At 44.7% G+C, this 16,573-nt stretch overlaps 1 protein-coding gene across 1 annotated transcript in view; it reads right to left on the bottom strand.

The window, feature by feature from the left end:
* LOC137333833 (protein LSM14 homolog A-like) overlaps positions 1–16,573 on the bottom strand; it is a 56,137-nt gene that overhangs the window by 13,344 nt on the left and 26,220 nt on the right. The window contains exons 2-5 of the mRNA XM_067998199.1: positions 10,396–10,559; positions 8,748–8,880; positions 3,505–3,627; positions 1,488–1,652 (exon numbers count right to left, since the gene is read on the bottom strand). Coding sequence (XP_067854300.1) covers positions 1,488–1,652; positions 3,505–3,627; positions 8,748–8,880; positions 10,396–10,559 — 585 coding nt within the window. The remainder of the gene's footprint in view (positions 1–1,487; positions 1,653–3,504; positions 3,628–8,747; positions 8,881–10,395; positions 10,560–16,573) is intronic.

The raw sequence follows: 16,573 nt of genomic DNA on the forward strand, positions 1-16,573 counted from the left end.
CTCCGCCATTCAATAAGATCATGGCTGATCTTCCACCTCAACTCCACTTTCCCACCCTCTCCCCATAGCCCTTGATTCCTTATTGTCCAAAAATCTATCGATCTCCGCCTTGAATATACTCAACGACTGAGCATCCAGAGCCCTCTGGCGTAGAGAATTCCAAAGATTCACAATCCTCTGAGTGAAGAAATTCCTCCTCGTCTCAGTCCTAAATGGACGACCCCTTATCCTGAGACTATGCCCCTAGTTTTAGACACTCCAGCCAGGGGAAACAACCTCTCAGCGTCCACCCTGTCAAGCCCTCTCAGAATCTTATATGTTTCAATGAGATCACCTCTCAATCTTTCAAATTCCAGAGAATATAGGCCTAGTCTACTCAGTGGGAATGAATATATTATACTCAATAATTATATTACACACCATCCTGCATTCCATCAATCAGGTAGGCACCTTTCTCCAGAATGGACACCAGCCCACTGCACACATGCTAGCTCTACATTGGAGTCAGATTAGAACTCGAACCAATTTTAAAGCATGTGAGACCTAGATAAGTGTGTGGGAGCCTCCCCTTATTGTATTTATGGCTTCAGAGTAATTAGGTAGAAAGTGCTTCCCTTTAAGCAACATTACTTTCAAGAGGCATCCAATTAAGTCACTTTCCACCAGCTCCTTCCAACCTAGTTCTTTGAAGATTCAAATTTCGATTGGTGCATACAGAGCCGATGGGCACGGATATTGTGGAACCAACCAAGGCTCCAACTGCAATTCGAGCATCAGGGATCATTTACAACTTTTCATGTGGCTGTGTCAAGCTTGGTGAGAGGGATGATAAAATTGTGATCTAAACCTCACCCCCCTCTTCCTCTCCAGATCAAGCCAATGCGATTATAGAATGGCACAGATTCACCTGCCCAAGAGGCATGCGCGAAATGCATTTAGACAGATGGAAGGGCACTTGTCCGACTTACCCCTTTACGTTAAAAGCACCAAGGCTAACTGTGGCCCTACGATGTGATGGCAGAAGCACTACTGCCCCCTAGAGAAGCGGAGAACCATCTCAAGAAGTGGCTTTCCTGGACCGCACCAGAGGCAGCAGCATTGCCAGCAACAAATATACACCAGCTCCACATGGAGCGCAGGCTGCAGTCGGCCGAGGACTCTCCCGTCGCTGCGGAAGATCCATTACTGGTCAGATGCAAAAACAACTCGCACCTTTTGAATAAGCGTAGAAACGTACGCTATTATTACTCAGCCACCGGTGATCAGTGAATCCACATGGCTTTATTGATGGGGTGCATTTCACAGCAGCAAAAGCTTCACCACCTCTACTGTATGTGGCGCTGTAATATAGCAGCAGGGACACTGGACTTATGCGCTTCTCCGATCACACAAGCCTCACCAGCACACGCTCAAGCACAAGCTTGAATTGGGACAAGTTTGTTTGGTTCAGACTGTGACCGTGAATCTGACACCAACTGAAGGCTCACCTTTTCTTGCATCGTGAGTATCCACTGGCTTCTGGTGAACCGACGGCAGAGGTCTGGCTAGCACAGGGCTCCTTCTTCCTACAGGGGCCTGAGAAGTATTGGTCTGTACTGCTTGTTCCATAGTCGGACTTTTTCTCAAGGAATCCAGTTTGGGACTTGAACGGCCTGAAAAAAATACGCCAAACGCCTGCATTAAGCACACCCAGACACGTATGGACTGCACACTATTGGTCAAATGTTTGTAGCTAAAATAGTTAACCAAAAGGGTCAGTATGCAAGGTTCCAGTAAGACAACACTTCCAAAAATATGTATACGCTGATGAGTTTTATCCACCTTCAAAGCTTCTGCCCCTGCACACCCACACAGCCAGTGAGGTGAGGAAACAGCTTCCCAAGCCTCGGACAACGCCCCTCTAACTGGTGACTAGGAGACACATCAATTGGCCAGGGTGGCTTGCGCAGAACTCCCTCTGTCCAAGAACCCATGTCCTGTTCTGCCCTCTGGTGATATTGTGTCCAACATAAACCATTGCTTTCAGGGGAGATCAGTTAAGAGAAGAAAAAGGTGAGAGGAAGAGGAAGAACAAGAAAACCCACTGGAACAATTCTAAAATATTTGTCACCAAAGTTACTGTGTCAGCTTGGCTCAGTTGGTCGCACTTAAGATTGTGTGCTCAATCCCCACTTCAGGCTTCAGCATATAAATAGAGGCTGAAATGCTACTGCTCACTGAGGGAGTGCCATACTGTCGGAGGTGTCGTCTTTCAGATGAGCCGTTAAACTGAAGTCCTATCTGCCTGCTCAGATGGATGCAAAAGAGTAGGGGGTTCTCCTGGCCAATATTCTTCCCTCAACAACAACTTGCATTTAAATTAGAGCCAGACCTTTCAGGAGCGAGATTAGAAAACATTTCTACACACAAAGGGTGGTAGAAGTTTGGAACTCTCTTCCGCAAACGGCAATTGATACAAGCTCAATTGCTAAATTTAAATGTGAGATAGATAGCTTTTTGGCAACCAAAGGTATTAAGGGATATGGGCCAAAGGCAGGTATATGGAGTTAGATCACAGATCAGCCATGATCTTATCAAATGGCAGAGCAGGCACGAGGGGCTGAATGGCCTCCTCCTGTTCCTATGTTCCTATATAGCACCTTTAATGTAGTAAAAAGTGTCCTTAGGCACCTCATAGGACCGTTATCTGAGAAAATTTGACACCGAGCCACATAAGGAGATATTAAGACAGGTAACCAAAAGCTTGGTCAAAGGGGTAGGTTTTAAGGAGAGACTTAAAGGAGGAGAGAGGGGTGGGGAGATTTAGGGAGGGAATTCCAGAGCTTAGGGCCTAGACAGCTAAAGGCACGGTAGACAATGGTGGGGCGAAAGAAACCCTCAGATCCCTGCGTTCTTCCAATTCTAGCCTCTTGCGTATCTCCAATTTTCATTGCTCCACCATTGTAAGCTGGAGTGGAAAAGTAAGTCAAAGCAGGATTCCCGTTCCCAATTTCAATCCCCGATCCCCCGCTATAAAGCGAGGGCAGAGGATGAGGGCAAGATCAGGCTTGGATCCAATGTCCCTCAGGAATGAAGACTGCCTCGTCACGCGCATGAACAACCACCAATTAGGCAAAATAGTGAAGGATGCCCAGCTTCCTTGGAACCGCAGCCAGCGTGGGGGTCACGGCCATCAGGAGGGAGACAACTGGAGGAGATAAGGGGAGTGGTTGAAAAATATTGTTCACTGTAGAGTTACACAGGTCTGTGAACACACCTATGTAGGTTTACTGTGTTAAAGGTGCTGTATAAATGCAAGTTGCTTTTTGTCTAGAGGGTGCCTCAATGCATTTCATAGGGTATTGCTCATTTCAGATGACATTGCATATGGAGACTGGACACATATATAGAAATATATAGCAAACTTTCATAGGTGCCCTCTCATTCAGCTCTTCGGTGCATACTTTCAATTGCATAATTTTACATTTTTGTTTTTGTTTAAATCTTTTAAAATGAAGACTTTACCCTGAAAAGCTAATTGCAACTTCAGTGAGCCCGTATCGGGTTTGATGGTCGAGCCCAGTGAGTTGGTCTGTGCAAGTGACGCGAAGCTGGTTTTGTTGCTGTTAAAAGATGACGAGGGACCTCCTGTTTGTGTTTTGAAACAAAAACAAAGGGAAGTCAAAAGGTAAAGATTACAAATTCTGCCATCTCTGGCACATCAAGAAGCCATCAACACAAATAGTAAAAAGCAAAACAAAACCCCTCAAGACAAACAGACAAGCTTTCTTAAAAAAATCTTAAATTGTAAAAATTCTGTTTGCAAAGGTCACATCCATACTCAAGGAATATTAACCCTCAACTGTCAGGAACTAAAAGATAAACCCATCATGTTCAGTTTTGAATGTCTGAACGGAAATATCCAATACATAATATGAACAGTGAGCTCAGGTTACCTGTAGGGAGAATCACAATGATGATCTGGTTAAGAGATTTGGGGATTGTCGTGTTATCGCAAACCGGACTGTTCCTGCACACTTCCTCCCTGGACATTATCAAGCCAAACAAAGAAACTCTTAAACCAACCTACATCAAATCTATATATAGCAGACTTCCCCCAAAAGGGCCAGGAATCAGTTGTGCAGGTGTGTGGCATATGGAGGGCGCTTTTATTTGAGGAATAAAGATCCTATAAGGTAGGCTGTCTCAGTTTCTTCATTAATAACTCTTCAGTTAATCAGCAGGAACTTTGATGGCAGGGAGCACTTATAGTCAGAAGAGGTGCACAGAAATGCAAATCTTCTTTGCCATAAGGACTACTTAAAGAAGCTTTTCAGATTATCCTTCTTTGAGGTTGGCTTGAAATATGGCCTTGGAGAGAGCTGAATAATCTAAAACATTTCCAAGTCATTTGGTCCCAGCTCAGCAGAGAAGCCATTTCACTGGTCATTTGCAAAAAGAAAAAGCAACTTCTGGAGAGAGTTGATCTTCAAATACAGTGCTATGTTAGGTAGGAAGTGAGGTGAAAGACAACCCCATCCTCAAACGATGAAGGACCAATTCAACTTGGGTATCAAGACATGACATCTAGCCTTGTTCCTACAGAAATCACTGCTCAAAGCAATGGTGGGAGATTGCTATGGCTAACACTTGTGGATTAGCTCATACCGAGGATTAGGACAGCCTCAAATAAAGGCACTGCACAAGTGAGGCAACAAGCCACACAGACCAATCAGAGTTTCAATTCCTGAGTTGGCTGATTTCAGCCAGAGCAGCAGGGGAAAATGGCCCCAGAGGCATGGGCTTGGAGAGGGGAACAAAACTCAAACTAGGGTCTCTATCATGATCACAATCAAGGTTGACTCCTTTAAATGGGTGAGAAAAGGATTGGGTTTGGCTGTGATGCCCTCAATGTTCAAGTAGCCTGGCACCATTCACCATTTAGGTTCCAACACGAACAATGGCCACTTGGGTGAGATACTCAAGGGCCACTGCATCTGTGGAGCTATGAAGAGGGAAGAGAAATGGAAACAAAACTCCTAGGTTTAATACATGTAGGCACTTCAAAACTGGTGTAGCTTTATACAATATGGGGCCAATGGCATTATCCTGACCATCACTACTGAAAGTGAAAGACCCAAAAACCACGAACAAGACAGGTCAGCAAATCTCAAGCTCTCCAGATGCCATTGTATACTTGTCCTCTGGGATCAGGGTTATGCCTTACACAAGATTCCACTAATTATGAGTTTTCCCAACTCCTAAAACTAGGTTTTAAAACCAAGCTCCACATATATTGGCTTTGCCTTAATTCCAGTCTGTTTACACGCCTTTGAGACTGAAGTCCCACGTGGAGAACTTTGACCACATATTATTGGAGAACTGTCACCAAGACGAGAGAGAGCTGCACCACGAGAACATTTTCTTCATTTCAATACTTAGCTCAAATGGCAAATTGTTTATGTGCGAGCCTGGAATGGTGTATGTTGCCAGGCTATTCAAGTGTAGAGGGCATCAACTAGAGGGCCCTTAGGTAGGACCCTCACCTTAAATCCAAATCAAGGCTTGAGGTTATTTGCATTGTTTGCAAGGACAACACTGGAAACAATTCAGGAAGCTGCTGAGTATGTGTTGGTGCAGTTTCATTTTTTAAAATTATTCGTTCATGGGATGTGGGCGTCGCTGGCAGGGCCGGCATTTATTGCCCATCTCTAATTGCCCTTGAGAAGGTGGTGGTAAGCCACCTTCTTGGAAAACTGAATGGCTTGCTAAACCATTTCAGAGGGCGATTAAGAATCAACCACATTGCTGTGGGTCTGGAATCACACAGGCCAGACTGGGTAAGGACGGCAGATTTCCTTCCTTAAAAAGGACATTAGTGAACCAGATGGGTTTTTATGACAATCCGGTAGTTTCATGGCCACCATTACTGATACTAGTTTTTTTTTTAAATTCCAGATTTTTCATTTAATTGAATTTAAATTCCCCAGCTGCCATGTTGGGATTTGAACTCATGACTCCGGAATGTTAGTGCAGGCCTCTGGATTACTAGTCCAGTGAGATAACCACTATGCTACCGTACCCGATATTCATAAACGTGAAGAGCATCTTATTCAATACCACTGCAGCAAACTCGGATCATTCTTCTGCCAAAGTCTCCAGCAGAGGCGAAGGGCTCCAGTGTCCCTGGGCAATACCAATAGTGAGGGGCGGTGAGGCTATCTCACAGTAGTTCAACAATGAGCATCCATAAACATTAAATCCTGGGGTTTCCCTCTGGAAATCCTGAAGATGAGTACACACTGGATGGACCTGCTTCATATGCATTTCAGAAATGGCACTGTGCCTTAAAAAGACTTCTTGCCCTCATAATTCTCCCATTTAGTGATCTGACCTTTATTTAAATTGTTTTGTGGAGGCTGCAAATGAATAAATACTGCAGTACTTAATCTAATCTGCTTGAACAAAACATTTGGTTTCTAACTGTAACGGAACACAACAAATCTTCGACGACTGACACAGAAACTTGCCCATCTCACTCGACCAAAGCTCCTGAGCTACACTCAATTCCTCCCAATATAGCCGATCTGCACTAACTGCACAACTTCTCAAAACCAATGTAGAAACGGGCTTGCTATGGTCAGTGTGACAACTGCAACCCGTTCCTTCATCATGGCAAAGTAAACAAAACCAAAGCAAAATTTCACCAGACGCAAATTGGGACCCGTTAATTTGCATCAATCGCTATGCTGCCAGGAAGAACGAACGAGCTGACATTTATATAGCGCCTTTCACATCCTCAGGACCTCTGAAAGCGTTCCACAGCCAATTAATTATTTTTGAAGCGTGGTCGTGGCTATTTTGCAGATCAACTCAACAGCCAAATCGGCACTCAAGATTCCACAAACAGCAATTAAATGCATGATCAGTTAATCCGTTTTTGGTGGTGTTGGTGAGGATAAAACGTTGGCTGGAACAACGGGGAGAACTCTGCTGCTCTTTGAATAGTGCCATGGGATCTTCTATGTTCACCCAAGCTGGCATTTGGGGCCTCGGGGGGTTTAATACCTCATCCATAAGAAACAGGAGCAGGAGTAGGCCATACAGCCTCTCGAGCCTGCTCCACCTTTCAATAGATCATGGCTGACTCTTCAACCTCAACTCCACTTTCCCACCCGATCCCCATACCCCTTGATTCCCCGAGAGTCCAAAAATCTATCAATGTCAGCCTTGAATATACTCAATGACTGAGCATCCACTGCCCTCTGGGGTAAAGAATTCCAGATTCACAACCCCGAGTGAAGAAATTCCTCATCTCAGTCTTAAATGACCGACCTCTTATTCTGAGACTATGACCCCTAGTTCTAGACTCTCCAGCCAGGGGAAACAGCCTCTCAGCATCTACCCTGTCAAGCCCTCTCAGAATCTATATGTTTCAATGAGATCACCTCTCAGATCCTTCCATAGGTAAGGAGACCAAAACTGTACACAGTACTCCAGGTGCGGTCTCACCAAAACCCTGTACAATTGTAGCAAGACTTCCTTACTCTTGTACTCCAACCTTGGCCTTGCAATAAAGGCCAAAATGCCATTTGCCTTCCTAATTGCTTGCTGAACCTGCATGTTAACTTCGTGTTTCTTGTACGAGGATACCCAAATCTCTCTACAACATTTAATAGTTTCTCGCCATTTAAAAAATTCTGCTTTTCTATTCTTCCTACCAAAGTGAATAACCTCACATTTCCTCACATTATACTCCACTTGTCACCCTCTTGCCTGCTCCCTTACCTTGTCCATATTCACTTGCAGACTCTGTCCTCACAGCTTACTTTCCCACCATATCGTCACCAAATTTGGATACATTACACTCAGTCCCTTCATCCAAGTCATTAATATAGATTGTAAATAGCTGAGGCCCCAAGCACTGATCCTTGTTGCACCCCACTAGTTACAATCTGCCGACCTGAAAATAGGAACATAGGAGTAGGCCATTCAGCCCCTGCTCTGCCATTTGTTAGGATCATGGCTGATCTGTGATCTAACTCCATATATACCTGCTTTTGGCCCATATCCCTTAATATCTTCGGTTGCCAAAAAGCTATCTATCTCAGATTTAAATTTAGCAATTGAGCTGGTATCAATTGCCGTTTGCGGAAGAGAGTTCCAAACTTCTACCACCCTTTGTGTGTAGAAATGTTTTCTAATCTCACTCCTGAAAGGTCTGGCTCTAATTTTTAGACTGTGCCCCCTACTCCTAGAATCCCCAACCAGCGGAAATAGTTTCTCTCTATCCACCCTATCCGTTCCCCTTAATATGTCCCGTTTATTCCTACTCTCTGGTTAACGGACAGAAAACAATCCTCTATCCATGCTAACATATTGCCTCCAACCCCATGAAACCTTGTCAAACACAATTTCCCTTTCATAAAACCACATTGACTCTGCCTAATCAGATTATGATTTTCTAAGTGCCCTGTTACCACTGCCTTAATAATGGATTCCAGCATTTTCCAGACGACTGATGACAGGCTAACTGGCTTGTAGTTCCCTGTTTTCTCTCCCTCCTTTGTTGAATAGCGGTGTTACATTTGCTACCTTCCAATCCACGGTGACCGTTCTAGAATCTAGGGAGTTTTGAAAGGTCACAACCAATGCATCCACTATCTCTGCAGAGATGCAAAGGGCAATGGCTCCAACGCAGCATTTCCTCAGTGTCGCACTGAAGGAAGTACAGATGATGGGCAGAATCACTTCTAATTTGGACTTACCGACACCTACAGCGTTGTACTGCTGCGTCACGAGTGGGCTTGGTCCAAACTGGCTGTAGGCTGGCATTCTGCTGAATGGTGCATAGGAACCCACCGATTGAAAAGAAGAGCTCGAGGATGAGCCAAGTGATGACTGTGGAGACAAAGAAGAAAAAGTAGTTAGTGACGTTACAGCTTCAGAGTGCTAGAGGGATCAGTGTGCAGCTTGCAAGCTCCACTCTCCATCCCCTTGACATTCAATCATTTCATGGCCAAGCAGTAAACCTTCCACAACCATACAAGCCTTCGCCACTTAAGTTACTGGCCACTAGGAGGTACAGCAAAGAGACCTGATGCAATGCTGCACAATACTACTCCAGAAAAGAGAAGGCTGAGGAGTGACCTATGAGAGGTCTTTAAGACAATGATGGGGATTGATAGGGTAAACATGGAGAAGATGTTTCCACTTGTGGGAAGTCTAACACTTTGGGTCTTAAATATAAAGATGATCAATAAATCCAATAAAGAATTCAGGACAAGTTTTTTTTAACCCAGAGAATGGTTACAATGTGGAACTTCCTGCCACATGAGTAGTTGAGGCGAATAGCATAGATGCATTTAACAGGAAGCTAAACAAGTACATGAGGGAGAAAGGAATAGGAGGATATGCTGACAGGGTTAGATGAGTAGGCTTGTGCGCTGTGATGGCTTCTGCCAAAATCACATGTTTTTTGGCCATCTTCACTCATGGCCAATTGTACACTTTTCCTAACCTCTGCACCCTCAACTCATACCCCACACCGTAACATAACAAATGCAGACCTCAAATACAGCAGCATTGTGGCAAGAAGTGCATCTCATATAAACATAAATTATATTTGCAATCCACATGCCATCAAAAGGAGTTTCTTCAGATTTTTAAGTGTAAACTGGTCATCATAGACACACAAACCACCATCAGCTGACTGACGGCCTGAAAATATCCCAACAAGGCTTGCTTTCTTCCTTGCTTTAAAAATGACCTCAGTGACAAATTTTTCAAATAGCCTCCATCCAGTGAGCAGATAAACCACTTAGATTAGGACAGTCCCAGGTTCAATCTCTGGTCTGTGCTGACCTTAGCCTGGGAGGGGCAGTGCACAAGGGTACGACAACTTCAATTGTGCTCCAGAGTTAGCTGAGTGGAAGGGGTGGCGAGAACAGTCAGAGTAACCCAATTCTCATCATTGTACAATGGCACCTATGAGAAGCACACGGTGCAGACACAAAGCAAGGATAGGGAAGGACTCGGCCATGACTGAATAGCCTGCCAACACACTCACCTCAAGAACAAAGAGTGCTGGCATTTCCAACTGCCTTCTCCACCCTTGAACTGAAGCCACCGACTCCTTGCTGGGGTACACCATGAGAATTAGATGCCCTCTAATACCTCCATGGTCATTATTCATGTGTGTGAGCGCAAACAGTGAGTGTCAACATGTTTATTTGCCACCACAGCCGAGCCCGGTCCTGTCCTCATCTGATGATCGCACACTTTCCAGTCAGGGCAACTACACAGCCATAGGGAATAGGAGCCCTGGACAATTGTAGCCATCACCCCCACCCAAGATCGCTGATCTCGATCTGCAATACAGCAGATGCATCCACCCAACAAACCACCTTAACTCACCTGAACAATGGCAGGATCCTGAGGCAGAGAACACTGAGGCTTCGGAGGCTCACACACAGTGAGATCTTTGATATCACTGCCTCGGAATATGATGTATTCAAATACTTCATCGCGCGGCGGTATTGGCCGGTCCGTGGGCCGGTCCTCGGTCCCAAAAGAACGAACTGCAAGGAAGACAAAGGCACCTCCATTACAAATCGAGCTCTTCGCAGCATTTATAGCACAAAGTTAAAACAAATTAACCCCTGGATAAACCTGGTTAGTTTCTGTACACAGTATTAATTAATCTTGTAGAAAGTATGTTCTGATTATACTAAAGACTGTGCTTATACTGTAGTCCTCAGTACACCTGGAGGCAGAAGTCAGTGCTTGCCCACTTCTGATTGTTAGCCCTGGCTGGAAAGACACACCTGGATACTGGGGCAGGAGGATACTGGGCTCTGCTGTGATGCCCCATGTTCATGCCCTCTCGCATAACTAGTGGCTACTTGAATAGAGGTGTAGATCCTGTGGAAATGTGCCCCAGTACTTTCAGGAGATGAAGGGGCAAAGGTAGAAAATCCAAAATCCCTGTATTCAAAATGTGCATTACAGGGTATGGTGGTGTAGTGGTTAGGTTACTTGACTAGTAATCCAGAGGCCTGAACCAATAATAGAGAACATGAGTTTGAGAATTTGAACAACATTTTTGAAAAATATGGAAATAAAAAGCTAGCATCAATAAAAGTGACCATGAAGCTGTCGGATTGTCATAAAAACCCAACTGGTTCACTAACGTCCTTTTAGGGAAGGAAACCCGCCTTCCTTACCCGGTCTGGCCAATGTGACTCCAGCAAACCACTCAGTTTCTAGGGGTACACAAAGGATGGGGTCAAACATTAACACAGAGACCAAATACTGTGTGTAAAAAAAAAATCAACAGGCTGTCGTTGCAAGTTATGCAGATGGAATTTCCAAATCAGAGTTGGTGAACTGCACCCAACAATTGATTAAGTGTTTTTTTTAAAAAAGGGAGGTTGGGGGAGGGAGGGAAGAGATTTTAAAAATCTACAATGCTTTCAGGCAGTTACTCAGATTGAACCATTCCACTGTTGAGGGCAGACAGCAGGTGGTGCTGTTTTTAAATTAAACAAAGATCTACAGCTATTCACTGCACGCCTGTTTTTCACTCAGTAACTTCAACCCCATGAACACTGCAATACATGGGAAAGGTTGCTGTGTTGCTAAAGCTGCATCAGAACAGAAGTATGCACCCAAGTGTTGATCGAATCCAGCATCAATGTCATCAGATCAGCACCACTAAGTAAAAAGGCTCACAGTTCAGAAGACAAGCTACTCAATATGTCAGTTAGAAAGAAAGAACTTGCATTTATATAGCACCTTTCACCACCTCATGACGTCCCAAAGCACTTTACAGCCAATGAATTACTTCAAAGTGTAGCCGCTGTTGCAATGTAGGAAAAACAGGCAGCCAAATTGCGCACAGCAAGGTTCCAAACAGCAATGAGATAAGTGAGCAATTAAACTGTTTTAGTGATGTTGGTTGAGGGATCAATATTGGCCAGGATAGCAGGGAGAACTCCCCTGCTCTTCTTTGAGCACCGTCACAAACTCTTTTACATCCATGAGGGCAGACAGGACTTCGGTTTAACATCTCATCCAAAAGACGGCACCTCTGACAGTGCAGCACTCCCTCAGTACTGGCACTGGGAGTGTCGGCCTAAATTATGTGCTCAAGTCTCCAGAGTGGGGACTAAAGGTCTTGAAAAGTTATGTTCGTGAACGTGAAGATTTACAGATATTATTGCTGATACCTGGAACAGTGCCTATTACGTGCCTTCAGCCATTTAAGACCCTGTTTAGTCTTCGCAAGATTTATTCCAAGTCCTACTCCAGCTTACCCCAAAGTCTCACATTCAACATTGTCACTGTCTCACGATACCATGGCTGTAAATGTCATCCCACAAACAAATAATCAAACATCACTGCTGCAATATTTTTTCTATGTGAATGGTACTATGCAAATGCCGGTTGTTGCTGCATTTATTCGTGGCTCTTTGAGATGAATCACAGGCATTAATTTTGGATTTACAGCACTTCAATTTCTTAATTTGACAAGTGTGTTGTCCGCCATCCAATTTGAAGAATCCTCCCAGATTGCATCGACTGATTTGAACAACAGATAACCACAAATTACATTGCAAACCACAGCAGAAAGGAAATGATGCCCAGCAGATATTTACTGAAGTTACTTTCATTCTCCTAGAAAATAATCCGGTGTAATTACAAGGGCGAAAAGGCCAGTTTGCTCAGTGATCTGCGAAGCCTCAGAAACCAGGAAGATCTCGGGTTAGATTCCCAGTCTGTGCAGAGCTCATTAATCTAATCCTGGGAGGCGATAGGAGGGCTACAAGTGACCTCAGTGCCTAGGGTGAGGGTAGGGAATACTGGCTATGTTCTTACATTGGGCTTAAGTTTGCCATCGATTAGGCCAGCCACTCAGTCACAGTCGAGGTTCACATGAAGAACCGCTAGAGGACAAGTGCCTGCTGAAGTGTCATGTGTCCCAGCAAGAAGTCAACACCTTCGGACAGTGAGAAAATTGGGCAAATCGGATCTCTTTTCTGCTGTTACCTCAAGCATGTTACCCTGTAACGTGGACTCCATATTCTAGCTTCTAACTAATCTTACGACTAACCCTTTGTACTGAATTCGACCTACCACCCCTCTGCCCACTGACCTAGCCTGGCCAACTCCCTTTGGTTCACATAATAGGCACTGCACCAAATCTGGTGTCATCCACAACCTGACGACACCTTGGACAATATTCCACCCTTTAAGCCAATTACAAAAATGACAAATAGCGGCCCCAACATTGACTCCCGAGGAACTCCACTATCAACTGATTTAATGTAGAACCATGCAGCACAGAAGGCGGCCATTTGGCCCATCATGCCTGTGCCGGCTCTTTGAAAGAGCTATCCAATTAGTCCCACTCCCCCGCTCTTTCCACACAGCCCTGCCAATTTTCAAGAATAAATCCAATTCCCTTTTGAAAGTTACTATCAAATCTGCTTCCACCACTCTTTTGGGCAGTGCATTCCAGATCATAACTCGCTGGCCAAAATAAATTCTCATCTCCTCTCTGGTTCTTTTGCCAATTATCTTGTGTGTTTGTACTCTCTCCAGGAACCACCTTTTAGCTGAGCATCGATTACTACAGCCTAACATTTTGCCATCTATCCCATGGGCATGCACCTTGTGAATCAATCTGTTATGTGCAGTGTTAAATGCCTTCCTAAAATCATGATGTGGAGATGCCGGTGATGGACTGGGGTTGACAATTGTAAACAATTTTACAACACCAAGTTATAGTCCAACAAATTTATTTTAAATTCCACAAGCTTTCGGAGGCTTCCTCCTTCCTCAGGGTCTGCTCAGACGAGGAGGAACGCGATGGACACCTACAGACGCTGAAAGACGCCCTAGTAAGAACGGGATATGATGCTCGACTCATCGATCGACCGTTCCGACGGGCCACAGCGAAAAATCGCGTTGACCTCCTCAGAAGACTAACACGGGACGCAACCAACAAAGTACCCTTCGTCGTCCAGTACTTCCCCGGAGCGGAGAAACTACGCCATGTTCTCCGCAGCCTTCAACATGTCATCAATGATGACGAACACCTCGCTATGGCCATCCCCACACCTCCACTACTCGCCTTTAAACAGCCACCCAACCTCAAACAAACCATCGTTCGCAGCAAATTACCCAGCTTTCAGGAGAACAGCGTCCACGACACCACACAACCCTGCCACGGTAACCTCTGCAAGACATGCCAGATCATCGACACAGATACCACCATCACACGAGAGGACACCACCCACCAGGTGCACGGTTCATACTCCTGTGACTCGGCCAACGTTGTCTACCTCATACGTTGCAGGAAAGGATACCCCAGAGCATGGTACGTTGGCGAGACCATGCAGACACTGCGACAATGGATGAACGGACACCGCGCAACAATCGCCAAACAGGAGGGTTCTCTCCCTGTTGGGGAACACTTCAGCAGTCAAGGACATTCAGCCACCGACCTTCGGGTAAGCGTACTCCAAGGCGGCCTTCGAGACACACGACAACGCAAAATCGTCGAGCAGAAATTGATAGCCAAGTTCCGCACCCATGAGGACGGCCTCAACCGGGATCTTGGGTTCATGTCACACTACACGTAACCCCACCAGCGAACAAATGTTATCTGTTTTTAATATAACGGGTCATTAACTGTCTTCCTTCTCTCTCTCTCTCTCTTTTTTTTGGGGGGTTTGTATATTCGGTGGCCTTTTCGGTGACACCTCTCTGTCTGCTCACTGTGATTGCCTTGGCAACGGGCAGTAATCACCAGGCATTGTTGTGATTTTCAAATGCGAAGGATTCGAAAAGTTCATTTCCACACCATTCACCTGAGGAAGGAGGAAGCCTCCGGAAGCTTGTGGAATTTAAAATAAATTTGTTGGACTATAACTTGGTGTTGTAAAATTGTTTACAATTCCTAAAATCAGGTAGATAATGTCCAGATCTGTATGTAACCTGCCCCTTCTGAACCGACACTGGGTCTCCAATCAGCTCCTGTCCTTCAGATAATGCCTTCAACACTTTCCTCAAAATTAAGGTTTGGCTCACAGGTCTAATTTGAAATGTCGTCCCTGCCTGTTTTTTAAAAAAAAATAAAACAAGGTTCACATTTGCTACTTTCCATTGGATATTACTCAATTCCAATAAACTTTGACAGAGCTATCAATGAGGAGATCTCCGCAGCCAACTCCAACAGCGTCCCTGGATTATCAACAACCCAGAAACTTTCTACTATGCCTTCCCTATGAACAACTTCCAGTCTGCTCCATCCCTTATTCTCAACTAAGGCATCTCTTGCCTTTTCCCCTTTAATATTAAAAACAGTCACAAAGTAATGATTTAGTACTCCACCACTTACTTCCACGTCCTCAGATCTCACCTCCCCACTGTCATGGTAAAACGGTCAAGCATCCCTCTCTCGTTCCCGAGATATTTAAAGAGGGTCTCTTACCATGAAATGAGTCATGGGATATGGAACACTGGTACAATAGGGGTACTCAAGGAAAAAAGAACTTGCACTTAAATAGCACTTTAAAACTGATCACATACAATAAAATTAGTTAGAAGCACGTTGATGTACGTGAGCATGTGCAGTCATTTTATACACAGCAAACTGCAGTGATAGAATTCATCTGTTTTAGTAGTTTTGGTTGAGGGAGGAATATTCAACAGGACACAATGAAAACTCTTCAAATAATGCCACTGGATCTAATGTCGCCACTGGATCTAATGTCTACCTGAAAAGGCAGACAGGACGTTGGTTTAGCAGCTCATCTGAAGGGCAACATTTCCAACAGTACAGCAGTCCCTCAGTACTGCACTGGAGTCAGGGTCTCAATATAAGGGGTCAGCTATGTAGGACCAAGACACGGAAAAATTTCTTCACTCAGAGGGTTGTGAATCTTTGGAATTCTCTACCCAGAGGGCCGTGGATGCTCAGTCATTGAGTATATTCAAGGCCGAGATCAATAGATTTTTGGACTCCACGTGAATTAAGGGATATGGGGATCGGATGGGAAAGTGGAGTTGAGGTAGATGATCAGCCATGATCTTAATGAATGGCGGATCAGGCTCAAGGGGCCGTATGGCCGACTCCTGCTCCTACTACTTATATTTTTTTATGAGAGTCAGCTGTGATTACACATTCAAGTCCTGGAGTGAAGCTTTAACCCACACAGACTGAGCCAAGCTGACTCTTGGCTTTACTTTCCACCTACACATTCTGTATCTTATCTTAGAGTGCTTGATGGAGCGTGACTGCATAACTAACCCACTCTGAACTTGACCTGGATATATATATATTTTTAAAAAGCTCCGCAAAAGCATCCCCTCACACGAGTATCAGTTTAAATGTTACAGGAAACACTTTGATCAAATTCATTTACACAGTGTTGGAGAGATCCTGATAAGCCAGTCAAGTGTAAATACTGCCAAGACTTAATTTGCATATCAGTACTGGCAAGCCTCAAGTTAATAGTTGCAGGTGCAGGAGTGAAGGAGCCAGCCAACTTTCATGTCAAACTTAACACCGATCAGCTGCCTTCGA

The sequence above is a fragment of the Heptranchias perlo genome, chromosome 16, assembly GCF_035084215.1.
Source record: "Heptranchias perlo isolate sHepPer1 chromosome 16, sHepPer1.hap1, whole genome shotgun sequence".
Taxonomy (NCBI): Eukaryota; Metazoa; Chordata; class Chondrichthyes; order Hexanchiformes; family Hexanchidae; genus Heptranchias; species Heptranchias perlo.